This window comes from Theropithecus gelada, chromosome 9, assembly GCF_003255815.1.
Source record: "Theropithecus gelada isolate Dixy chromosome 9, Tgel_1.0, whole genome shotgun sequence".
Classification (NCBI taxonomy): Eukaryota; Metazoa; Chordata; class Mammalia; order Primates; family Cercopithecidae; genus Theropithecus; species Theropithecus gelada.
Genome location: NC_037677.1, coordinates 60267461 through 60293738, shown reverse-complemented (window position 1 = coordinate 60293738; position 26278 = coordinate 60267461). Strand labels below are relative to the sequence as shown.

The 26278-nt window shown below is 48.9% G+C and overlaps 2 protein-coding genes across 5 annotated transcripts in view; one reads left to right on the top strand and one right to left on the bottom strand.

The window, feature by feature from the left end:
- Positions 1-1957: 1957 nt before the first annotated feature.
- Positions 1958-12415, bottom strand: SYNPO2L (synaptopodin 2 like). 2 transcript variants are annotated; one of them, XM_025396008.1, is made up of 4 exons: positions 11801-12415; positions 9830-9981; positions 8861-9375; positions 1958-4632 (listed from the first exon to the last, which is right to left on the bottom strand). In XM_025396008.1, the coding sequence occupies exons 1-4, from the start codon at positions 11903-11905 to the stop codon at positions 2465-2467; spliced, it is 2940 nt and encodes a 979-aa protein (XP_025251793.1). In that variant the 5' UTR covers positions 11906-12415; the 3' UTR covers positions 1958-2464. The 2 variants fall into 2 exon arrangements, with proteins under 2 accessions (XP_025251793.1, XP_025251794.1); XM_025396009.1 differs by lacking the exons at positions 8861-9375; positions 9830-9981; positions 11801-12415 and adding an exon at positions 6635-6760 and having other exon boundaries at positions 2048-4632.
- A 6709-nt stretch (positions 12416-19124) lies between these two features.
- The window catches only part of SEC24C (SEC24 homolog C, COPII coat complex component), a 28075-nt gene continuing 20921 nt past the window's right edge, over positions 19125-26278 (top strand). Inside the window, exons 1-3 of one of the 3 annotated variants that reach the window (XM_025396004.1) lie at positions 19125-19190; positions 21560-21759; positions 24878-25013. In XM_025396004.1, the coding sequence (XP_025251789.1) occupies positions 21588-21759; positions 24878-25013 (308 nt within the window). In that variant the 5' untranslated portion in view covers positions 19125-19190; positions 21560-21587. The remainder of the gene's footprint in view (positions 19191-21559; positions 21760-24877; positions 25014-26278) is intronic. The other 2 variants (XM_025396005.1, XM_025396006.1) reach the window with 2 other exon arrangements.

Genomic DNA, 26278 nt, shown 5'->3' with positions numbered 1-26278 from the left:
ATATATACAAAAATTTGCCAGGCATGGTGGCGCGTGCCTGTAATCCCAGCTACCCGGGAGGCTGAGGCAGGAGAATCACTTGAACCCAGGAAGCAGAGGTTGCAGTGAGCTGAAATTGCACCCACTGCACTCCAGCCTGGGCCACAGAGGGAGACTCCATCTCAAAAAAAAAAAAAAAAGAAGAAGAAGAAATATAAATAGCGAAAGGTGACTTCGTCATCACAACCACCCTCACCCTCAAAACCAAAAACAAACTGAAAGTTTGATCTCCTTCAACTGAGTACCCTAAACGACTGAGTGGGTGAAGACAGGCTATTTAGCCTATGGTCTCTGAGATCTTTCTTTGGAATTAGGAGACAGTGCACTTGGGAGAGTCTGCAGCCTGGGTCTGATTATTGGCACAAACATGCCCTCTGCTGGCAGAATAGGAGCAATGGCACTTTCCTTCTCTGAAGTCTTTAATTCTCACCTACCTCTAATGCCCTCCCTTCTTTAGCAGTCTCAATTCACCTTTCTTCTTCCCTCTCCCATCCCGCGTTCCCCTCCAGCTGTTGCTTTCTCTCCATTTAATTCCCAGAGACTGTTTAATATGGTTGCTTCCTCTAAGGAGCAAGGAAATATTGACGGCAAAGGGCTCAGAGGGCCTTTCCAACTTCTCTGAGTTTTGTGAACTGAGGCCTTGCCTAGAAAGCATGAGGCAAGGGAAGGAAAGGGGAGAACTTGGATGAAGACTATGGGGAGAGGGAACCAAGAAGGGTGATGGAGGTGGCTAAATCAGAGCAGGACAGAATTGGTAGAAAAGAGCAAAAGAACTGGGAACAAAGGGCAAAAGGGTGAAAAATGGGAGGACAGGAATAGAGACAGTTCAGAAATCAGATCGGGGAATGGGTTAAAGAAGATCAAGGAGAGATCAGGATTTAGGTATAAAACTAGAAGATAACAGCAACAGAAGGTATGGGGCATAAATTTATTCTTGTGCACAAACCAAAGTATTGTGACTCACACCCAACAAGCAAAGGAAAATTATCACTTTCCAGATTAAACGGCAAACGTAGCTGATGGTGGTCTTGGTGAGAAGGGAGTCCACACTCCTCTAAGATCAGAGATCAGGACCTGAAGCTGAAAAGAAGCAAGAGCTGGGGTTTTGAGGGATGGGGTGGTACTGAAAAGAGGTTTCTGGGTGTTTCTCTGCTCTTTCCCAGGTAGTCATGGCAAGCTGTAGAAGACACACTGAAGGACAGACTCAAGGAAAGTCACACAGACACCAACTGTTCTTCCAACACTCAGCACACACCCTCACACCTCCCTTCTGCCATTATCCCCTTCCATTCTAACAAATACATTCTTCTCCCTCAAATTTTTTTTCCAATTCCCTTCTCACACACAGTTGGTTTCTTGTTACCCAACTTTACTTTTTCCCAATATGGCATTGTCCCTCACCATACTTCTGTCTGTGGCTCAATCATTTAAACTCATTTCTGCCATGCTTCTGGTTTCAGCCTCACTCTCCACACTCTGACTCTCTTCTCCTTTCTCTCAAGCTCATGAGGCAATGAAGCCAATGATCTGTTCATTCTCATAGGGAATTTTCTTTTTTTTCATTTCCTGGGTACTGGTTTGCTCAGCACTGGCCTCTCAAGTTGCTAACTTTCTGAAATCCTGAGGAATAGAATTATTTGTTCTATTCCTGGTCTAGCTGATATAACTCAGCCCATGCAAACTTTCCTGGCCCTTCAGTCTTTTCATGCTCCATAACTTTCACAAGATGCTGGACACCTGCTACAGACATTGGTCTCTAAGGAGTTATTCTCTAGCGAATCTCTTTCTCCCACTCAACTCCATGTGGGGATATCTGACCCTTCTATCAGTACAACAATAAGACTCAGATTGGGTCTTTATTTTGACCTCCTCTCTTACTCATGCCTCAGACGGAAGAGCACATCTGTGCGCGCACACACACACAGGCCTAGGTATATGCCAGCCAAGCTTGGGAAAGCAGAGTGGGGGGTGAGGGTGGCTTAGGGCAAACAACGGTCAGTTCAGTCCCTTTGCTGTGTGCCTGGTGGTGAGCTTCTTGCTTAAGGTCCCAGTGGTCACTTCTGCTCTGTTTACTTCTCACTGAACATTAAAATGAGGCCCACGGAGAAAAGCACAAATGTCAAGGAAGAGAGATCTGTGGAGGAATACGGGTGGAGAAGCCTGGAAATAAAGACAGAGATCCAGGCAAGGAAATGCAGAGACAAAGAGAGGCAAAGATACCAAAGCAGACATAGTTGGTTGGAAAGCGGCAGGGAGGTAGAGAGTGAGGAGGAAGGTGGGGGACGGGGACATCAACTTGGAAACTATCTCTGGCATGAGGCAATTTAGCTTCCAGATGCCAGTGACAGGGGGTGGGATAGGGTAGGAGAAGCAACTTTAGGAACTGGATGTTCCACCTCTCCTTGGTCCTGGGACCTGTGCCTGCTCACTGGTGCCCTGCCCCAGGCTTCCACACATGAGCCTGCAATCCTGTTCTGGTGGCTGAGAATCGGGGCCTGGCTACCTGGAAACCACAGGAGCTGGGAGAAGCCCCAAGGCCCCTGGGAGACTCTGGAGGAGGGGCTGGGCTAGGAACAGGGGCTGAGGCCAGCTCTGTTCTCCAGATGGGCTCATCCAGTGTAGTGGCTGCTCGCGGGGCAAGCACAGTGGGAACCAGGGGTTCTGCAGTGGGCTGGGGCGCCGGAGTGGAAAACCGGCGAATCTCCTGGACTCGGGCAGTTTTGGGGGGCCCTGAGGCGGTAGGGCCAGGAGTCGGGGGAACCTCATCAAAACAGAACATGGCAGTTTTAAGTTGATAGGGCTGATGCCGCATAAAATCTAGAGCCTTGATGCCCTGCTTGGGTGTTGCCCGAGGCCCCTGGGATTGGGCCTTAGGGAGAGTTCGGGCCGCCTGGGGGAAAAAGGGAGAGAGCAGTGGGTTGTAAGCAATAGGAGGTGGGGCACGGATGTTGGGTGAATATTTCCAGGAAGGGGGCAGAGACGGGGTAGGAGAAGGACTTCTAGGCCGAGGGCCAAGACCAGGACCAGGTGTACCTTCCACCACATACCTGTCCGCACGGCTCTGCCGCTTAGCAAATAGCTCCCCACCCCTGCCCTGCAGCCTTGGTGGCTCAGGGATTACAGCTGAAGAGACTGCCCCATTCACGAGCCCATCAAGGAGCCCTCGAGATGGGGGCTTAGGAGCCACTGGGGGTGGAGTCTTAGGAGTCATAGGGGGCGGGGTCTTGGGAGCCATTGGAGGAGGGGTCTTAGGTGTCACGGGAGGCAGGGTCTTGTAACTCTTGGCCCCTACTGGCTGCATGAAGTTGCAGGCTTCAGCCCCGAGGCTCAGAGCATCCTCCTCAGGACCAGATTCTGCACCCCCGGCCCGGGGCTTTTCATCCAGGTTCTGTACCAGCGATAGCAGCTCGGGGTTGGGCGAGTTCTTCGTCTCCTCCTTTCCCGGCCGGAACATCTGCTTCCGGGTCCCCCGGCGCCGGGCCTCCTGCAGGATACCCGTGCGGGCAGCTGGCACAGAGATGCGCTGCTCCCGAGCGCTGGGGGGCTCAGGAGCCCCTGGGCCTGGGGCAGGCATCTCTGGGCGCACAGAGGGTCGCAAAGGCGCAGATAGGAAGATAGAAGCTGTGGAGGTCATGGCAGCTGCGCTAGGAGGAGCGGGGGGCTCTGGGGTTCCGCCTGGAGTGACAGGCCGACTGGGGGCTGGGATGTACAGGGAGCTGGTGGCTGTCACAGGGCCCGAGGAGCGTGAGGCGCTGGGGGAACCAGAGACTGGTGCGTGACTGGGAACCCCTGACGTGAAGCTGGGCAGAGGGGTGGGCCCCTGCGGAGAAGACAAGAAGGGGGGTGGGGCGGGGCTGAGGCCCCGCAGGCTGTCGTTGGCCCTCCTGGGGGCTAAAGGCCGGAAAATAACCGAGGTGGTAGTTGGCCGCTGCCCTTGTAGGCCCGGGGTAAAGGGCCTAGCTGACCGGTTAAAGATGTTTGGAGTTGGGGTCGGGGCTCCACCACCTGGTTGGAAGGGTCTGGGGCTGGCTACAGGGGCCGGTAAGGGGCTGGGTGGGAGCACAGCCGCCTCTGGGGGAGCACTCTGGGCCCGAGGTGGTGACTGCAGGCCCTCCCCGTTGAGCATGGTTGCTGGTTCGGCCCGCACCAGTTCCTGGGTGCTGGAGTCAGTGCGCTGGCGCTGCTGTTCAAAGAGCTGCACCCCTCGCCCAGAGACCTCACTCAGCTGCCCTCCCAGCCCAGAGCCCTGGCCCTCTGATGCTCTTGAGCCCGCCCTGGCAAGCTCCATGTCCAGATAGGGACTGTCCCAGTCAGACTGATTGGTGAGGCTGCGGGCGTCGGAGAAGGCTTCTTCGTCCAGCTCTGACTCACTCGTGGGGGGAACGCCGTCCTCCTCCTCCTCAGCGCCCGTCCCAGCAGCAGCCCCGAAGCTCACCAGAGTGTACTTCTTGGCTCTCTGCCGCCGTTTCTTAAACATAAGCACCCCTTTGGAGTGGGGGTTGGGGGCTGCAGTGAGCAGGGATGCAATTGTCCTGCATTTGGTCTTGGCCTCTTTTATGCTTTTCTCTTGGAGGCTCTCTGCACGTTGCAGTTCTGGGGAGGCCAAGAAGTAAAATGGTCAATGGGTCTTCCCAGCCTCTTCTAGTCCTGTTCCCCAAGGCTTTCACCTCCCATCCCAGCAAGCTCCCTCTTGCACTGGCCCGACCCACAATGTCCCCTGTGACAAAGTCCTCTGACTTAGGGGCAGAGTGGAGGGTGAAAGGTGAAACCAAGGACAGTTAAAGATAAGGCAAAGTCCAGTTGACTGCCCTGACACTGCTCTGACCACAGCCCTTCCATCCCATCTTACTGCTATTCTGCTCCTATCTTCCAAGAGATGTGCTCTTATCCACCCCACACACATTCCTCACCTACCTCCCATTCCTGACTGGCAATGGGAAGGGGAGGAGAAAGATGTGTCACTCTCCATGGCAGACAGGGAGAGAAGCAGGTCCCAGGGAGAGGAAAGATGAGAAGGAACACTTTCCACCCACCATAGGGACCATGTTAGGAGGCTTCTCATGAAGCTTACGACTCATCCTCTCCGCTACCCCTTACCCCTATGATATGGACACAAAGAACCCTTAGCAGTGAGGATCTTCATTCACAATTCCACCCCCCTCATGCAATCCACATCATACACATTCACAGAAATAACTCCTACCACACAACACTTCAACAAGAATAGCCGTCTAGTGAAAGTCAACTGTAGGCGTACTTTCTCCTATTTACTTTTCTCTCTCATTCACATATGCCCCAGCTTACATACAGCTCCATTCACATACATATATGTAAATACACGTGTCCATGTAAAAACACCATCACTCAAATACATTCACACACCTACATGCTCTAGGTGGCCCTTCATCCCAGAGACCTCCCTGCAGAAACCCTGTTACTAACAGTGTAGACAGAATTCTAAAGTTTATCTCGGCCTTCCAACTGCCAAGGCAGTCGTCTGGGCTTCACACCTCTGCTACTCACAGTCAGGGGTAGTCTCCATCCAAGACGCAGGAGAAGTCAGGGTAATGTTCTCCAAGGCAACACTCCAAATCTTTAGGATACCTCAAGGTCACCAGCTAAATATATTATTTCCCCCAAGCTGGGGATGGTAGTGGGGTGGGCTTCTTTGGGGGTCAGAACTGTCTCTACGTAGAGAGCTCAGGCAGCCACTGCCATCCAGGCACACAAGGACAATGTGCTAAAGGGAACCAAGGCAGGGCTTTCCATGCCATGTGGGGCCTGGGTAGGTGGGGCCAGGAAATGGGAGAGGCTGCCCTGCTGCGAGGACCCCGCCTTGCACACGGATACTCTCTGGTCCATGGTCCCCAGTTCCTCCTGAAAAATTACTGAAATTCCATCTACTTTCCACTCAAGGTACCACGCTCCTTTGTAATGAGCTCCTTTGTAATGAGCGTGGTACCTTGAGTGGAAAGTAGATGGAATTTTTTTCATTTGTGTCATTCCTGTCATCCCAGCGTTTATACCTCAGAATAGTGCTGTGGATGAGACAACAGGCCCTGGAGTCAGAGTTCAGTTCAGGGTTTTGGTTCTTGGGAGAGTTACCTCACCTCATTAAAGTTCGGTTTCCTCATCTGTAAACGAGGGTAGACAATGGCTACCTCATAGGATTGCTATAAGGATTAACTGAGATAATATAGTAAATTTAGCACTTAACACAGTGTGAAGGCCCACTATAACCATTACTATTAAAGCCTTCTTGACACTATACTTTCTTTATATGGACACTTTCTTGTTCACACATATCTTGTCCCACGACTCACACATACATGCCTTCATATATTCATAATGTACTCATACACACTCTGTTCCCATGAGTTTTCTACAGCTCTTGTGGTCACAAACCCCTTTGACATGTGATCATAGCATCACTGAGAAAGGGTCAGTGAAACTCTCCTGAGAAAAGGAGGAAGAGGACAGCAAAAAGGAAGGAACAAGAGAGTAAGACCTTTCCCAAAGACTGCCTTTCCTAAACTGTTGACATCTTCCCCTCCATTCTAGACCCCAGACTCTCATAGATATGGGAGGATAGTACCTGCATAGAATGAGTCTTGGAGCTCAGGAACTGGGTCTGGGGCTTTGTCGTAGCTGACTTGGCTGAGGGGCTCTTGGCTGATGGGCTCAAAGGTCTCCATGCTGAGAAAGGCAGTGTTGGCTGGAGCAGGACCAGCTTGAGCCACCCCCCATGCCTTTTAAAGCCCCTTTGTCTTGTCCCCAGAGCTGGCAGCTGAATGAGCTCACTGTGCTATTTTTGGAACCTGGCCCTCTCCCTTCTCTGGGCTGCCCCACAAGTGCCGGTGTGATGGACGTGGGCACCTGCTTTCCCTTCCCCCAACCCCACCCCAGCAGACAATGAGGTCTGCTTGACTAAAAATACCTCTGAGCCAGTAGCTACAGTCTCATCCAGCATTATGGGAAGGGAGGGGGAGATAAGTGGAGAATTGAGGAAAGCATGGGATCCTAGGCACACATCTGGAATTCCTAGGATATTGGACACTCAGGGATGTCAGACTCTCAACTCTCATGTCCTTAGCCTCCACTCCAAACTGAGAGATACAAAGTTCTAAGGATCAGGAATCAAAATGGTGGAGGAAAGGAAAGAAATATAACTAGAGGGGGAATCCTGAGATTTCGGAGGTAACAAGAACGGTCTCTGTGGGAAAGGCACAGGAGGCATAGAGTAGGGAGAAAGTTTACCCTTAGACCTTGTTCTGTCGCTCACATCAAAAATAGCAAAGAGCCTGAGATAAGTGGAATGGGCTTTTTCTGCCCAGGCCAACATTCTTGCCTGAGATAAGGAGCCAAAGCCAAAGCTCCCTCCCTCTGCCACTTCCCCGGGATCTCATGATCGTCCCATAGCCTCTCAGTCCCCAGGAATCCTAACGGAACTTGCAAATGTCAAAGGTACCTGCAATTAACACTAGAAAGAACCCCTTGGCGGGGCGGTGGCTCATGCCTGTAATCCCAGCACTTTGGGAGGCTGAGGCAGGTGGATCACGAGGTCAGGAGTTCAAGACCAGCCTGGCCAACATAGTGAAACCCCGTCTCTACTAAAAATACAAAAAATTAGCCAGGCATGGTGGCAGGCACCTTTAATCCCAGCTACTCGGGAGGCTGAGGCAGGAGAATCGCCTGAACCCAGGAGGCAGAGGTTGCAGTGAGCCAAGATTGCACTCCAGTCTGGGTGACAGTGCAAGACTCTGCCTCAAAAAGAAAAAAAAAGAAAAAGAAAAAAAAAGAACCCCTGTAGCTTTGACCCACTTTTATTTATTAATTTTTATTATTTATTTATTTATTTTTAAGACAGGGTCTTGGTCTGTTGCTCATGCTGGAGTGCAGTGGTGCAAACATGGCTCACTGCAGCCTAAACCTCCCAGGCTCAAGCAATCCTCCGGCCTCAGCCTCCCAAGTACCTGGGACCATAGACATGTGCCACCGTGCTTGGCTAATTTTTAAATTTTTATTGGAGACAAAGACTCACGATGTTGTCCAGACAGGTCTCAAACTTCTGGCTTCTGCCAGGAGCGGTGGCTCACACCTGTAATCCCAGCACTTTGGGAGGCCGAGGCAGGCAGATCACCTGAGGTCAGGAGTTTGAGACCAGCCTGACCAATATGGTAAAACCCCGTCTCTACTAAAAATACAAAAAATTAGCCAGGTGTGGTAGCAGGTGCCCGTAACCCCAGCTATTCGGGAGGCTGAGGCAGGAGAATTGCTTGAACCTGGGAGGTGGAGGTTGCAGTGAGCCAAGATCATGCCATTGCATTCCAGCCTAGGCACAAGAGCCATACTCCCATCTAAAAAAGAAAAAGAAAAACTCCTGGGTTCATGCTATCCTCCTACCTCAGCCTCCCAGAGTGCTGGGATTACAGGTATGAGCCACCTTGCCCAGCCTTCAACCTGCTTTTAAATACTCCCCTGTCTTGTGTCTGTACTCTGCTTTCACCCCATCATGACACACAATAACAGTTATCACCACCACCAAACCCTTCATCTATTTGTGTCTCTTTCCAGTTTCCCTACTTACCCTGTTCCTTGGTTGAACTGAATCACCTTACCCTTTTGCCACATTGGTTCAAGCAGCAAAAATAATGGGGGTCATGAGAGTAATTATGCTCCCCTTCTACTCATACTCTTCTCCTCCTGTCCCCAAGACTGTATCCAAGGGGCCCAAGGTAGGGAGAATGTATGGCTATAGAAGGGTAGATTTAAGGCTCAGATTGAAGGATCCTGGCTGGGGAAAAGGGATTCAGGCACTCACTGGCTTGCTTGGCCTTCTGGGTGTAGGTGGTAGTAAGATCTTCTGCCACCGGGTGGGGAACAGGCCCCACCATAGGGATGAGATGAGGACCAGGCCGGAGGGGGCCATGGGGTAACAGCAGAGCCTCAGCTGGGGGTGGCTGAAGGGCTGCCCCATCCTCCCAAGACGGGGAGCTCACACGGCTGTCACCCTGGCTGGAAGGGCCAGGGATAGTAGGTACTGGCTCTGCAGGGCTGTCAGACAGGTAGACCTCATCAGGTGGGGCACCCGGAGGGGTGGGCCTTGTAGGGCCTCGGCGGCGAGGTCGGCGAGGCTTCTCCTGCGTGGCAGGACCATCAGCATCACTGTCAGTCTCTCCGTAGTAAGCCTCACTATCAGGAGGTGAACGAAGACTCCCAGGCTGAAGAGGCTGAGGAACTGGAGCACCAGGGGGCTCAGGACTCAGTGGAGATAAGGGTGACAGCACCTGAAGCTCATGGGGAGATGGAGATTGCACAGGACCCTCGTCTGCTACCCTGGATAGGAAAGATGACAGAGCTTGAGAGATGGGCTAGGTACTGACAGCTTGAGAGGTCTGGAAGGGATAGAGGGAAGAGGTAAGGGAGAGAGAAGGCTGTCATACAATTGGAATGGGTGAGACGGGAAGAGTGAAGATATGAAGACAAACTGGGAGGCAAATGTGCTTAAAGGGCTGTAAGTGGAAATAGGCTTAGAGGAAGATGTAATGAGGAGACAGGCCAGGGGTTGAAGTAGGCCCATCAGTCAAATACCCACTGACATCCCCATCCCTTAATTGCAGATACATTCAAGCCCTCTGGGAGGCAGACACAAACCATCTACACTCCAGCAGAAATGCACGAGCAGAAATAGGTACCTGTTAGTTGCTAAAGCCAGGCCAGTGAGACACAGAGCTGAGACAGGCAATGGGAGTCCTGGATTAGGGGAAGAGAAGAGGAGGGAGGTCCATACCGCTGCACAGTGAGGACAAGCTGATTTCCTGAGGCATCGATGAGGCTCATGGCACTGGCATGGGAGAGGTTGGTGCAAGAGACCCCATTGATTGCCAAGAGCTGGTCCTTCTCTCGGAGTCCTGCTCTGCCAGCCTGGCTCCGTCTTCGAATCTGAGATGTTGAAGGAGACATTGTAGGTAAGAGAGGGCTCCAAAGGGAATAGAATGAAAGGAAAAGACAGGAAGGACCCATAGGAGGGGATTTTACTTTGTAGGGTAAGAAAGGTGGGGAGATGCATGGAAGTGGCTGCAGTTGAAGTGGTCTGTCTAGAGGGAAGAAAGTATACAGATTGGAGAAAGAAATACACCATACTGAATGAAAGAGGCTTGGGAAGAACCACATGGGGTAGGTACTAGAAATGGTGGTTACTGGCTGGGCGCAGTGGCTCACACCTGTAAGCCACTTTGGGAGGCCTAGGCGGGTGGATCACTTGAGGTCAGGAGTTCAAGACCAGCCTGGCTAACGGGTGAAACCCTGTTTCTACTAAAAATACAAAAATCAGCCGGCCGTGGTGGCGGGCACATGTAGTCCCAAATACTTGGGAGGCTGAGGCAAAAGAATCACTTGAACCCAGGAAGCAGAAGTTGCAGTGAGCCAAGATCACATCACTGCACTCCAGCCTGGGCAATAGAGTAAGACTGTGGCAAAAAGAAAAAAAAAACGAAAAGGAATGTTGGTTATCTCCATAAGCTTTTTCTTCAAAGGCAGTATCTATATTGGCCGCTAATTCTCTACTAGGCCTTGGAACCCCAGGTGCCATTACACAGTCAAGATTTTAGAACTCCCTCCAGGTTGGAGGGAGTCCAGTGGGATTCTGGGAGATTGTGATTATTTGGGTATATGTGTGCCATGTGTACACACAAATGTATGTATGCCAAAGTAATAACAGTAGTAGTGGCTACCATTTATTGAGTTTTTACTAAGTGTTGGGCACTGTGCTACATGTATTATTGCATTTAATCCTTAGAATGGTTCCATGAAGTAGGTACAAGTACTATTATTATCCACATTTTACAGTTCGGAAAACTAAGCCTGTGGGGTGAAACCAAAAGGGTAACGACTTCGTTTGTGAAGCCAGATCTTGCCATAACCCTCCTAGCACCTAAAAAAGTCTTGCCTAGCCGGGCGCGGTGGCTCAAGCCTGTAATCCCAGCACTTTGGGAGGCCGAGACGGGCGGATCACGAGGTCAGGAGATCGAGACCATCCTGGCTAACACGGTGAAACCCCGTCTCTATTAAATACAAAAAAACTAGCCGGGCGAGGTGGCGGGCGCCTGTAGTCCCAGCTACTTGGGAGGCTGAGGCCGGAGAATGGCGTGAACCCGGGAGGCGGAGCTTGCAGTGAGCTGAGATCCGGCCACTGCACTCCAGCCTGGGTGACAGAGCGAGACTCCGTCTCAAAAAAAAAAAAAAAAAAAAAAAAAGTCTTGCCTAGTGAGAGAAAGGATCTGACCTAGGGAAAGAGCACTGAAGGCATGGGCAGAGCAGGGTGAGCCAGGGTAGAACTGGGCTGGGCTAGGCTGTGCGAGGCAGTTTCAGTTCATCACATATCAGTTTAGTCAGAGAGAAATTAGAACCTTCCCTGTATTTCTGGAGTTTGGAGTAGAGGCACATACTCAAGAGAACAAACACTGGATGACCAGAGCTGGGCCTCTGATACCACAGTGCTGCAGGGAACTAAAACAGAGTCTTTCTTTTTCCTCTGCTCCCTGAAAACCAAGAATTCTGTTTTCTAATAGACCCCCCACAAGAAGCCTGTGGTCAGATGCTACTCCCACTATGAGACTTGAGCATGCTTCCCTGCCCACTACCCACCCCATCTTCACAGCCTCCCACCCCCACAAACCCCACCATATGCCACCACACATCTCTTCCCAGGAACCCTTGGGTTCCCTTTCCCTGAAGCCTCATTTCAGGGGCTCTCCCTTACCTTAGACACCTGTAAGGGTTTCCTCTGCTCGGCCCCCCCCTGAAGTCGGAAGCCCCAGGGGGCTCCCCCTGATAGTGTGACCAGCACCTCCTCCTCAGCACCCATCACTCAGCTTGGCCTATGGCCCCCGGAGTTGGAACAGTGTCTCAGGGAGAGAAGTTGAAGTGCTCGAACCCCGTCCGGCCTTCCTGTCCGGCTGTCCTGCTCCTGCTGCCCCAGGGCTCCCCCCCACACCACACACCACAGGCAGGCAACTTGGCCCTGGGATCATTACAGTCCAGCACACGTGTCCCATCAATCGCAGATGTGCTCAAAATAGATGCTGCTTGCACTCCCCTCCCTCCCCGATCTGTGCTAGTCCTAGAGCTAATTATAGTACAAACTTCTGCCCTCCATGTTCCCCATTCTTCTGCATGAGCCTTTTATTCAGGACTAATACAAACTCTCTAGGCTCTATAACCAATGTACACCCTTTCAGGAACTGTGCCTTCTCTAATAGGACCATGGGCTAATCTCAACTGCTTTCCACCAAAGACCATTTCAAAGTGGCAGCAGCAGGGGCTTCAATTCCATAGCCGGCAAAGAATGGCTGGGCTTGCTCCAAGATCCCAGGAAAGAATGTACCCTCGCTATATAAATTTATCTGTTAATTAAAATGCTGGGCCAGGCATGGTGGCTCACACCTATAATCCTAGCACTTTGGGAGGCCAAGGTGGGTGGATTTTTTGAGTTCAGGAATTTGAGATCAGCCTGGACAACATGGTGAGACATGCCCTATCTCTATTTTTTTATTATTAAAAAATGTTAAAAACAAAACAAAACAAAACAAAACTATAGGCCGGGCGTGGTGGCTCACGCCTGTAATCCCAGCACTTTGGGAGCCAAGGTGGGCGGATCACGAGGTCAGGAGATGAAGACCATCCTGGCTAACATGGTGAAACCCTGTCTCTACTAAAAATGCAAAAAATTAGCCGGGCGTGGTGGCAGGTGCCTGTAGTCTCGGCTACTCAGGAGGCAGAGGCAGGAGAATGGCGTGAACCCGGGAGGCGGAGCTTGTGGTGAGCCAATGTCGTGCCACTGCACTCCTAGGTGACAGAGCGAGACTCCGTCTCAAAAAAAAAAATTAATTAATTAAAAAACTATTTAAAAAAATTACCTATTGCAATACATACGTGGTCATGGAAAGGTATGTAGGTGTGCGTAAACATACCAAACCATGTTAATACAATCTCTACTTGTCTCTAGGTTTCCATTACAAGAATGTCTCTGTTACAAGGCACAACATTATGGTGCTATAACTGTGATTATCAAAGGCTACAGAGTTTCATAAAATAGCTGCCCACCTAGTGTATGCTAAATACTGTTTGCCTTGGTATATGCCTCTGTGTCCTAGAAACACTTGGGCTGGGTGCAGTAGCTCATGCCTGTAATCCCAGCACTTTGAGAGGCTGAGACAGGTGGATCGCTTGAGCACAGGAGTTCAAGACCAGCCTGGGTAACATGGTGAGACCCTGTTTCTACAAAAAAATTTAGCCAGGCCTGCCTGGTCACATGCTCCTGTAGTCCCAGCTACTTGGGAGATTGACATGGGAGGGTTGCTTGAGCCCTGGAGGTTGAAGCTGCAGTGAGTCATGATCCTGCCACTGCACTCTAGCACTCTAGCCTGGGTGACAGAGTGAGACCCTGTCTCCAAAAAAAAAAAAAAAAAAAAAAAGAAAAAGAAAAAGGAAGAAAGAAAAAAGAGATCTCCAAGAAGAGAATACTTGGGATTTTGGGGTCAGAAGAAATGAACTTGGGTTTTTTGGTTTTTTTTTTTTTTGAGACGGAGTCTCACCCTGACGCCCAGGCTGGAGTGCAATGGAGATCTTGGCTCACTGCAATCTCCACTTCCCAGGTTCAAATGATTCTCCTGCCTCAGCCTCCTGACTAGCTGGGACTACAGGCATGTGCCACCACACTTAGCTAGCTAATTGTTGTATTTTTAGTAGAGATGGGGTTTCACCATGTTAGCCAGGCTGGTCTCGAACCCCTGATCTCGTGATCCACCCACCTTGGCTTCCCAAAGTGCTGGGATTACAGGTGTAAGCCACTGTGCCTGGCCTTTTTTTTTTTTTTTAGACAGAGTTTTGCTCTTGTTGCCCACACTGGAGTGCAATGGTAAGGTCTCAGCTCACTGCTACCTCCACCTCCCAGGTTCAAGCAATTCTCCTGTCTCAGCCTCCCAAGTAGTTGACACTACAGGCACCCGCCACCACGCCTGGCTAATTTTTGTATTTTTAGTAGAGACGGGGTTTCTCCATGTTGATCAGGCTGGTCTCGAACTCCCGACCTCAGGTGATCTGCCTGCCTCGGTATCCCAAAGTGCTGGGATTACAGGCATGAGCCACCGCGCCCAGCTTGATGTTGGGTTCTTCTTCCATCACTTAGTAGCTGTGTGATCTCAGGCAGGGCAGTCACTTGGCCTCATCAGTAAAAAGAGGATCTAGGCCAGGCTCGGTGGCTCATGCCTGTAATCCCAGCACGTTGGGAGGCCAAGGTGGGTGGATCACCTGAGGTTGGGAGTTTGAGACCAGCCTGATGACCATGGAGAAACCCCGTCTCTACTAAAAATACAAAAATTAGCCAGGCATGGTGGCACATGCCTGTTATCCCAGCTACTTGGGAAGCTGAGGCAGGAAAATCGCTTGAACCTGGGAGGCGGAGGTTGTGATGAGCCAAGATTGGGCCATTGCACTCCAGCCTGAGCAACAAGAGCGAAACTCTCATCTCAAAAAAAAAAAAAAAAAAAAAAAAGAGGATTTAAATATCTATTCATTCTCTATTCATTCACTATTCACACATTTACTGAGTGTTAGCTACATGTCAGCCATTGTGCTATACCAATGGATTTCAATTAACCTTCAGTGCATATTAAAATCACCTAGAAAACTTTTACAGCTACTGAGTCCCTAAGAAAAGACAGCATATCAGCATATAGGATTAAAGGATGATGCAATGAAGTTTTACACACACACACACATCCTTAGGGACAGATTTTATTGGTCTAGTACCTGGTAGTGGCATTTTAAAAAGCACCACAAGGCCGAGTGCAGTGGCTCACGTCTGTAATCCTAGCACTTTGGGAGGCTGAGGCAGGTAGATCACCTGAGGTCAGGAGTTTGAGACCAACCTGGCCAACAAGGTGAAACTCCATCTCTACTCAAAATACAAAAATTAGCCAGGCATGGTGGCACATGCCTGTAATCCCAGATACTTGGGAGGCTGGGGAATCGCTTGAACGCGTGAGGGAGAGGTTGCAGTGAGCTGAGATCACACCATTGCACTCCAGCCTGGGCAACAAGAGCGAAACTCTGTCTCAAAAATGAAAGTAAAAATAAAAAGCACCGCAGATGATTCTAATATGCAACCAAGGTTGAGAACCACTGAGTGCAGATATAGAAACCAATAAATTGCAACACATTAGTCTCTATCCTCAAGAAACTATGGTACCGAGCTGGGTGTGGTGGCTTATGCCTGCAATCCTAGCACTTCGGAAGGCCGAGGCGGGCAGATCGCTTGAGCCCAGGAGTTTGAGACCAGCCTGGGTAACATGGTGACACCCTACCTCTACAAAAAATACAAAACTTAGCTAGCTAAGTGTGGTGGCACATGCCTGTAGTCCCAGCTACTAGGGACGCTGAGCAGGGAGGATCACTTGAGCCTGGGAGGCAGAGGTTGAAGATTGTGCCACTGCACTCCAGCCTGGGTGACAGAGACCCTGTCTCAAATGGAAAAACAACAGGTGGGGGGAGGGGGAAGAAAGAAACTGAAGCTAGGATCTACCACTTACTAGGGGTGCAACCTTTTTTTTTTTTTTTTTGAGACGGAGTCCCGCGCTGTCGCCCGGGCTGGAGTGCAGTGGTCAGATCTCAGCTCACCGCAAGCTCTGCCTCCCGGGTTTGCGCCATTCTCCTGCCTCAGCCTCCTGAGTAGCTGGGACTACAGGCGCCCGCCACCTCGCCCGGCTAGTTTTTTGTATTTTTTAGTAGAGACGGGGTTTCACCGTGTTAGCCAGGATGGTCTCGATCTCCTGACCTCATGATCCACCCGTCTCGGCCTCCCAAAGTGCTGGGATTACAGGCTTGAGCCACCACGCCCGGCTGGTGCAACCTTTTTTTAAGACGGAGTCTTGCTCTGTGTCCCAAGCTGGAATGCAGTGGTGCAATCTTGGTTCACTGCAACCTCCGTCCCCTGGGTTCAAGTGGTTCTCCTGCCTCAGCCTCCTCAGTAGTCGGGATTATAGGCATGCGCCACCACATCCAGCTATTTTGTATTTTTGGAAGAGACAGGGTTGGCCAGGCTGGTCTCAAACTCCTGACTTCAGGTGATCCGTCTGTCTCGGACTCCCAAAGTGCTGGGATTACAGGCATGAGCAACCATGCCCGGTCCTAGGGGTGCAACCTTAAGCAAGACAGAGGATACTTTCCTATATTGATGAGTCAAGTGGGATGAATCATGTGAAAATGCTTAGCAGAGGACCCAGTTTAGGTCAGGTGCTCAACATATGTTAGTTGAATTTGGCAAATTATTCATCTAGACTAGTGGTTCTCAATCAGCAATGGAATCACCTGGAGGGCCTTAAACCATAGCTTGCTGGGCCCCACCTCCAGAATTTCTGGCTCTTATCTACGCAAAGTGGGTCTGAAATTTGCATTTCAAGCAAGTTTCCAGGTGATACTGATACTGCTGATCCGAGGATCACACTTTGAGAATCATTGACTAAAAACTGATAGGTCAGGTGTGGTGGCTTCACACCTCTAATCTCAGCAATTTGGAAGGCTAAGGTGGGAGGAATTTGAGATCATCCTGGGCAACACAGGGAGACCTATCTCTTTTTTTTTTTTTTGAGACGGAGTCTCGCTGTGTCGCCCAGGCCGGAGTGCAGTGGCTCGATCTCGGCTCACTGCAAGCTCCGCCTCCCGGGTTCACGCCATTCTCCCGCCTCAGCCTCCGAGTAGCTGGGACTACAGGCACCCGCCACCACGCCCGGCTAGTTTTTTGTATTTTTAGTAGAGATGGGGTTTCACCATGTTAGCCAGGATGGTCTCGATCTCCTGACCTCGTGATCCACCCGCCTCAGCCTCCCAAAGTGCTGGGATTACAGGCTTGAGCCACTGCGCCCGGCAGGGAGACCTAATCTCTACAAAAAATTAGCCAGATGTGGTGGTACATACCTGTAGCCCCAGCTACTCAACTACCCAGCTACTCCTGCTGAGGTAGGAGGACCACTTGAGCCCAGCCTGAGCAACAGAGCAAAACCGTCTCTAAAACAAACCAACAGGCGGGGTGTGGTAGCTCATGCCTGTAATCCCAGCACTTTGGGAGGCCAAGGGGGGTGGATCACTAGGTCAGGAGATCAGGACTATCCTGGCCAACATGGTGAAACCCTGTCTATACTAAAAATACAAAAATTAGCTGGGGTGGTGGTGCGTGTCTGTAATCCCAGCTACTCGGGAGGCTGAGGCATGAGAATCACTTGAACCTAGGAGGCGGAGGTTGCAGTGAGCCAAGATTGGGCCACTGCACTCACTCCAGCCTGGAGACAGAGCAAGACTCTGTCTCAAAACAACAGAGGACAGAACAATCTACCTGTTTAGTGTAGCTTAATGCCTAATATATAGTTTCTAGCACAGCCTAAAGTGCAAATTTTTCAGTGAATAAACCACTCTGTGCCTCAGAATAACTGATATTTACTGTCAATAATATGAGAACAAACACTTTTGTTCACTGCTGTATTTCCAGAACAAAGAACATGGCTTGGCACACAATGTAAGCGCTCAGTGGGTTCACCCTGCCTGCTGCCTCGACAGAGCCGATTTATCAAGACCAGGGAATTTCAGTGGACAAAGAGTAATTCACGCAGAGCCAGCTGTGTGGGAGACCAGAGTTTTATTATTACCAAATTAGTCTCCCTGGGCATTCGAGGATCAGAGTTCTTAAAGATAATTTGGTGAGTAGGAGCTTGTGAATGGGGCGTGCTGATTGGTCAGGTTGAAGATGGAATCATAAGGAGTCGAAGTGAGGTTTTCTTGCTGTTTTCTGTTCCTGAGTGGGATGGCAGAACTGATTGAGCCAGGTTACCGGTCTAGGTGGTGTCAGCTGATCCAACGAGTGCAGGGTCTGCAAAATATCTCAAGCACTAATCTTAGGTTTTACAATAGTGATGTTATTCCTAAGAGCAATTTGGGGAAGTTCAGACTCTTGGAGCCAGAGGCTGCATGACCCCTAAACTGTAATTTGTAATCTTGTAGCTAATTTGTTAGTTCTGTAAAGGCAGACTGGTCCCCAGGCAAGAAGGGGGTCTTTTCGGGAAGGGGCTATTATCAATTTGTTTCAGAGTCAAACCATAAACTGAATTCCTCCCAAAGTTAGTTCCACTACACCCAGGAATGAATAAGGACAGCTTAAAGGTTAGAAGCAAGATGGAGTCGGTTAAGTCTGATTTCTTCCACTATCATAATTTCCTCAGTTGTAATTTTGCAAAGGCAGTTTCAACAGCAGTGCTTGAAAAATTACTAAATCAATAAATAGTACTGAAAAGTTCAAATGAGGTCATATATACGAAAAAGCAATCCTACCATTGTTAGCTATAATTACTTCGCCATTAAACGAGGTAATAATAATTACTGCAAGAATTGTAACTCTTCCAACAGAGAGCAGAGACCTTTTGGCTCTGATAAAGCTCTGCACCTAAACGAAGGCGCTGTATAAAAATGGTTAATAACAATTGACCTTTACTGAGTGCTTACTATGATGCCAAGCGGCCTACGTGGCCTAATTTCATCCTCTCAAGTTCTTACACGGGCATTATTATTTCCATTTTACAAACTGTAGAGCCAGACCTCAGACCCCTACATGCACGTTGACAACAGTTGTGGCCCTTTACCACCACCACACGTTCCGCAAATCTCATGACCAGCAAAGGCCACGGGTGAGATCAACCCAGCAGACGGAAATCAACGGGGTCAGGGGTCAGCAGGAAGTGACTACTAGCTCAGAGGTCACTAATATGTCACAGGCAGAGTGATGGGGCATTATTAAAGATAGTTTGACAAATTGTTTTTAATCTCATCTCTGTTGGTGAGGCCATAAAGTGACCGGAACATCTGAAAAAAAATGTCAGGAGGGAAATACATACGACTCAGCAGAGGCGCCCAGGCGGCGGCCATGATAGGAAGATGAAAGTGGCGCATGCGCGGTTCCCGAAATGCAGACGTGGCAGAAGGAGTGGCCCGGCCCTAAAGCGTGGAGGAGGAACTTCCGGGGGTGACGCGACGACCCCCTCGGAACCGGAAGTGAAGCCTGGGAGCCTTGACGTTAGGAACGAAGTCTAACCTGGATCTGGAGCCGGGTGAGGAGTGGCATCGGGAGGTTGGTGGGTAGGAAAGCGAAGGAGAGGTCAGGGTATTACTGGCCAGATTGGGGTCCGGTTTCAGAAAGAAGGGAGGAGCCTGGGGGCGGGGCCTGGGAAGAGACCCTCACCTCACGCATCCACTATCCAGGAGCAGGTCCTAGACCCTCCCTTCGTCTCTCGGCCCAGATTCCGGCTCCTGCTTCCTGCCCCGAGCCTGTTAAAAGGTGCAAGACGCTTGGGCTCTGTGCTTAACAGAGCAGCCGCCTCTCTTATCGTGGCCTTAGAAGCTGACTTGGCTTCTCGGTCTTTATCCTCGGCTCTCCGAGGCTCCATAGCTTGACTACTTTCAGAGTTCTAGGAAGCTTGCCCCGCCCCTTTGGGTTGTCACCCTCGACTATCCACCAGAATGGAGTCGAGACTTCAGTCTGACTCCAAGATCTTGAATGTGTTTGAGGGAATTATTTTCTGGAGAAGAAGCTCCTTTCTTTACCCCTCCCCCCGACTTTGGAAAGATAAAGGGAGGGGACATATTTTAAACTTAGTGTTAGTGACCTGTGTAAGGTTTAGGATTTGGACGAACAGCTACTGAGATAACTTTGAGTTTAAAGAGTTCTGGACGAGGATCAGCTCATTTTCTATAGTCAAGGTGGCCCTTCTAGCAAAGGGGGAGAGGCCCATTGTTCCCTCTGCAGCAACTCTGAGTGCTTCTGCTTCCTCGGCCTCTTCTGTCTATAGGATAATTGGAATGATACAGCTGTTGAAAGTAGATGTGATGAGATAGTTTTCTTGGAAAGACCTTATCTAGAAAAGGCCCTCTAATTCATCCCTGTGTTGGTGAGCAAGATTGTAATAATTTTGATGGTGGCCGAGATTCGTAACAATCGTAAGGGGAGCAGAAACAGGAGAGTTGGAGAAGTGCATTGAAATTTAGAATATTTATAGTCTTCTGCTTGAGGGATGAGATGAATGATTTTTTCCATGAAATCTAACTTTGCCCCTGATTCTTGAACTGTTTCCTCAGATTATGTGAAGAAGATGCCTGTTCTGCACTCGGTTTTAATCTGTTACCTTGCTAGAGTTTTCAGGTGTCCTTTACATTTATTTATTATTATTCTTTTTTTTGAAAGGGAGTCTTGCTGTGTTGTTCAGGCTGGAGTGCAGTGGCACGATCTCAGCTCACTGCAACCTCTGCCTCCCGGGTTCAAGCGATTCTCCTGCCTCAGCCTCCCAAGTAGCTCGGATTACAGGCGCGTGCCATCGTGCCCGGCTAGTTTTTGTATTTTTAGTAGAGACTGAGTTTCTCCATGTTGGCCAGGCTGGTCATGAACTCCTGACCTCAAGTGATCTGCCTGCCTTGGCCTCCCAAAGTGCTGGGATTGTAGGTGTGAGCCACTGCGCCCGGCCAACATTTATTGATTTTAATGCTTCGGTTTTGGCCGGGTGTAGTGGCTCACGCCTATAATCCCAGCACTTTGGGAGGCCAAGGTGGGCAGATCACGAGGTCAGGAGATCGAGACCAGCCTGGCTAACAGGGTGAAATGCAGTCTCTACTAAAAATACAAAAACTAGCCAGGCATGATGGCACGCGCCTGTAATCCCAGCTACTCGGGAGGCTGAGGCAGGAGAATCGCTTGAACCCGGGAGGCGGAGATTGCAGTGAGCTGAGATCGTGCCACCACTGCACACTCCAGCCTGGCAACAGAGCAAGACTCTGTTTCAAAAAAAAAAAAAAAAAAACCTTCAGTTTTAAGGTCCATACATTCTTTTGGTGGAAAGACTGGGGTCGGAGTATCATTTGTATTATGGCAGTTTAGCTAAAGAATGTCATTTCTGTAAATCAGTCTAAATTTTGTCATTGAGGGGGAAGGATTTTAGTGGATCTGTTTTAGACTTTTAGCCTGATTGATTTTAAATCAATTGTTTGGCACACTAGAGGGTACTGGATGTTTGTTGGATGAATGGATGCTAGAGTGAATGAATGGAAAGTGGGAACATTGTTTCTTTTACCTGTAACATCAAGGTAGTTCATCAGCCACAAGACTCTGTGTGACTAGACACCAGAAATCATACCACTGGGGAATGGAGGCTGCTGCTCCATTTCAGTGGGTCTGTCTGAAGTTGAAATTTATATTCTTTAGACAGTGACAAGGGGTGGGTGGTCAGAGTAACAAAATCCTTGCTTTTAAGAAGGTAATCTGAATACTGACTGTGGCAGAAAATTACTAAGATCCTGTGGATGTGTGAGGATTATTAAACTGATCACTGTCTGATAAGATCAATTTCTTTTTATCTCTACTTCCTGCCCTGAATAGTTGCTCTCTTTAGAAAGTTCATTTTAACTAATTTCTCTTCTCTCTCTCTAATAGGTGAGACCAAACCGGGAATGCTTTCATAATGAACGTCAATCAGTCAGTTCCACCTGTGCCATCATTTGGGCAGCCCCAGCCCGTCTACCCAGGGTATCATCAGTCCAGCTACGGTGGGCAATCTGGGTCTACAGCCCCCACCATTCCCTATGGAGCCTACAATGGCCCAGTACCAGGCTATCAGCAAACACCCCCCCAAGGTATGTTTCTGTTTATTTTGAGCTAGGGAGGGAAATCAGCAGAGTCTTCAGGTTGAGTTGTATTGCTCTAGCTAAGCTACCTGAGGAGTTTGGGTGACTGGGATTGAGGAACATAAATCTGGCCCTGTGTAGCTGAGAGCCCTGTGGGCGCCCTTCCCTTTTATTATTATTATTATTATTTTTTTTGAGACAGAGTCTTGCTGTCACCCAGGCTGGAGTGTAGTGGCACGATCTCAACTCACTGCAACCTCTGCCCCCCGGGCTTAAGCAATTCTCCTGCTTCAGCCTCCCCAGTAGCTGGGATTACAGGCATGTGCCACCACGCCCAGCTAATTTTTGTATTTTATTTATGTATTTATTTTGAGACGGAGTCTCACTCTGTCGCCCAGTCTGGAGTGCAGTGGCACCATCTTGGCTCACTGCAACCTCTGCCTCCCAGGTTCAAGCAGTTCTCTGCCTCCGCTTCCTGAGTAGCTAGGATTACAGGCGCCCACCACCACGCCAGCTAATTGTTTTGTATTTTTAGTAGAGATGGGGTTTCACCATCTTGGCCAGGCTAGTCTTGGACTCCTGACTTTGTGATCTGCCCGCCTCAGCCTCCCAAAGTGATGGGATTACAGGCTTGAGCTACCGTGCCTGGCCTGTTTTTTGTTGTTTTTTTTTTTTTTTTGAGACGGAGCTTCACTCTTGTTGCCCAGTCTGGAGTGCAGTGGCACGATATGGCTCACTGCAACCTCCGCCTCCTGGGTTCAAGTGATTCTCCTGCCTCAGCCTCCCGAGTAGCTGGGATTACAGGCATGCGCCACCACGCCCAGCTAATTTTGTATCTTTAGTAGAGATAGGGTTTCTCCATGTTGTTCAGGCTGGTCTTGAACTCCCAACCTCAAGTGGAATTACAGGCATGTGCCACCACGCCCGGCTAATTGTTTGTATTTTTAGTAGAGATGGGATTTCGCCATGTTGGCCAGGCTGGTCTTGAACTCCTGACCTCAGGTGATCCACCTGCCTTGGCCTCCCAAAGTGCTAGGGTTACAAATGTAAGCCACCGCGCCCAGCTGTCTTCCGTGTTTTTAGGTAAGGTACTGTGTTTTTGCCTTAAGCCATCTAGTGGGAACACATCTCCCAGGTTCACTGACAGCTCATTTACTGTGGGTATCACCTGGTCACATTGTTCAGAGCTAAATGGAAGGGTTGTGGTCCATGCCCCTCTAGATCCTGTGACCAGGACCGAATATTTCCTGTTGACTTGTAGTCTCCTTGAAATCATTTATTCCTCATATATATTGAATGCCTTTTGTTGGACTGATGATTCTTATATATAAATTAGCCTGGGACAGTGTAGTTTATGGGGATGAAAAGTGTGATATTTGTGTGCCTGACTTTTGGTGCCTCTCATATCTTTCTTCTGATATCAGTCCTTTTCCTTTGCTTGAGTTTCCTTTGCTTCTTAGATGCTCTGTAATATCATGGTAATAAGAGAATACTAATCCGATGCTGCTTTAGGTTGAGTGTTTGGTTTTTACCTTACTTTTTCTTTCTTTCTTTTTTTTTTTTTTCTTTTTTGAGACAGTCTTACTCTGTCGCCCAGGCTGGAGTGCAGTGGCATGATCTTGGCTCAGTGCAACCTCCGCCTCCTGGGTTCAAGCAGTTCTCCTGCCTCAGCCTCCCCAGTAGCCAGGATTACAGGCACATGCCACCAAGCCTGGCTAATTTTTGTATTTTTAGTAGAGACAGGGTTTCACCATGTTGGCCAGGCTGGTCTTGAACTCCTGACCTCGTGATCCACCCGCCTTGGCCTCCCTAAGTGCCGGGATTACAGGCATGAGCCACCACGTCCGGACTTACCTTACTTTTTCAAGAAGAGCAGCTAGTACTCTACAGATTCTCCACAGGGGCTTTTTGGAAGTAGTTAACAGTAAATCTTTGCTTAGGCTAGCTGATGATTTAGGGTATGCCAAATTCTTTATGCTTTTATAAAGGGATATGGAAAAAAGAAGGCATCAAAGAGATACGAGTAAGATTTGGGAAATAATGAAGTATGACGATTTTAATTATAACTGTGGGGAAAAAAAAAAGAACTGATGAGATTAGGCCTCAGATCTTTGGAAGAACCTTAATTCTAAGCTGAGACTTTGGCTGAACAGAGTCCACCTCCGCTTTGTCAAGTCCTGGAGTTTGGCATTCTCTCATGAGAAAGCTTTGTTAGAGGAAAACATATCTGATTCTGTCATGGTTGGTGAGCAAGTTTAGGTTAATCATGTTCCTGTAGGCAGGTTCTATAATGTCTAGTCTCTACTGAGGGCAGAGCAAAAGCAAAACAATTCTTTGAACAGAGGTCATCCACATTTCAAAAGTGATGTGCCAAGTAACTAATTGCTTTCTCCCTGGACTTCATGTGTGAAGAATGGCTAAGAGTAGTGAAAGTAGCTTTGATGGTGGTTCTAAGGAATAGGAAGGATGGAGTACAGCTTTTGTGAGGACATAGGTGGCAGTGCTAACGGGAGGACAGGCCAGCTGTCCCTATTGAACTATTGGGCAGAAACAAGGTCTCCGACCTATAGGAACACGTTCCTGAATCACGTGCTGTTTGAAGTTTTCACACTTAGAAGTGGATGAAAGGATATAGTTAGTATAAGCAGAATGAATGAAGAAGGTGGCAGAATAATCTCCCCAAGAAGTGTCTTTCTTTGTAGCCTAGTTCAGTATATTACTTGGTCATCTTTTGAGTGTCCTTTTTCATATATGCTCCAGGTTTCTGAGTTCTGGAGTAAGATCTTTTCCTTAGAAGAGTTGACTTGTTGTCTAGGGTAAGAATATTAGGTAGTCTTGGATTGACTGAGAGTATGGTGATCAAAGGAAAGCCTTATATTCTTGTGTCTCTGGCTACAGCTTCACCCCTAGTATGCTTGTCTAGGAGAGTATAGGCCCCCTGTTGGGAATCTGTGTTTAGAATACTGCTGTAGCTAGAGTTGTATGCTGGTAGTGTCCTTTTCGCTGCCTAAACTGTGGTATTGGGCCAGTGAAGGTCTGAGTTTATTGATCCTTGCTTTGCATTCCTGGCTCAGGGTGGAGGAGAAAGTTATTTCCCAGTCACTTAGTTTCTGTCCTTTACCCTCAGGTATGTCAAGAGCCCCACCTTCCTCAGGGGCACCTCCAGCCTCAACAGCACAGGCTCCTTGTGGCCAGGCTGCATATGGCCAGTTTGGCCAAGGAGATATACAGAATGGGCCAAGCTCCACTGTTCAGATGCAAAGGTAGGTACTTGGTCAATCTAAAATTGGTCTCATGAGGCTGAGTGCGGTGGCTCATGTCTGTAATCCCAGCACTTTGGGAGGCCAAGGTGGGTGGATCCCTGAGGTTAGGAGTTCGAGACCAGCCTGCCCAACATGGAGAAACCCTGTCTCTTTACTAAAATAAAAAATTAGCTGGGTGTGGTGGTGTGTGCCTGAAATGCCAGCTACTTGTGAGGCTGAGGCAGAAGAATCAAGAGGCAGAGGTTGCAGTGAGCCAAGATCGCACCATTGCACTCCTGCCTGGGCAATAGAGTAAGACTCTGTCAAATAAATAAATAAATAAATAAATAAATAAATAAAATCGGTCTGATGAAAGTAGAAAGGTTAGGAAGTTATGGGTTTTTTTTTTTTTTTTTTTTTTTTTTCCTCTCCTTTGCCTTTCTTGTAGATCACTTTTTCTCTTCCCTCTACCCTTCTGTACTTTGTCTTCTTTTTTCCAGGTTATAGGTACTGCTGATGTCCAGCCCTGTGGATTACTGACCCATCTTAGTACCTGGGTTCCTTTGCATATTCTTCCTTTTCTGTGAACTTGAGTTTCTTGCTTTACTAGACATACGTCTTCAATAATGGTTGCAGTCCTATTGAACCTACCCTAAGGGAGAAATGGGAAGACAGAACCTCAGGATTATTTACATCTCTTTTGATTTGCCCCTTTCCTCTAGATCAGGCACTTAGTAAGACTGATTGGTTAAGTTTGGGTATGGCCAGTTAGGAACTGAAAGATACTAAAAGGGAAACCACATAAATGGTGAAAACTTCAGTGGTACAATGACCCAATAAACCCATTTTAGCATGAAAGTCCATTAAAGGAGGGCAGTCATCTCTATTAGAGTGCTTTTTAAAATTTTTAAATTTTTTTGAGACAGGGTCTCACTCTGTGGCCCAAGCTAGAGTGCAGTGGCAGGATCACAACTACCTGGAGCCTGGACGTCTCAGGCTCAGGTGACCCTCCCACCTCAGTTTCCCAGGTAACTGGAACTACAGGCATGAGCAACCACACCCAGCTAATTTTTTGTATTTTTAGTAGAGATGGTGTTTCGCTGTGTTGCCCAGGCTAGTCTCAAACTGCTGAGCTCAAGCGATCTGCCCACCTTGGCCTCCCAAAGTGCTGGGATTACAGGCATGAGCCACTGCACCTGACCAGGAGTGTTGTTTGTTTTTGGTAAATAAAGAGTAAAATGTAACTGTGGGAAAGAGGTATGATAATAGAAAAGTCACTTTCTGAC

Excerpts from the sequence above, each read along its gene's own strand:
- SYNPO2L (XM_025396008.1), bottom strand. The coding sequence starts at position 11,905 with ATGGGTGCTGAGGAGGAGGTGCTGGTCACACTATCAGGGGGAGCCCCC. Across the intron at positions 9,982-11,800 it reads AACCCTTACAGGTGTCTAAG|ATTCGAAGACGGAGCCAGGC; the intron begins GTAAGGGAGAGC and ends TCAACATCTCAG. Across the intron at positions 4,633-8,860 it reads CCAGAAGGCCAAGCAAGCCA|AACTGCAACGTGCAGAGAGC; the intron begins GTGAGTGCCTGA and ends TGGCCTCCCCAG.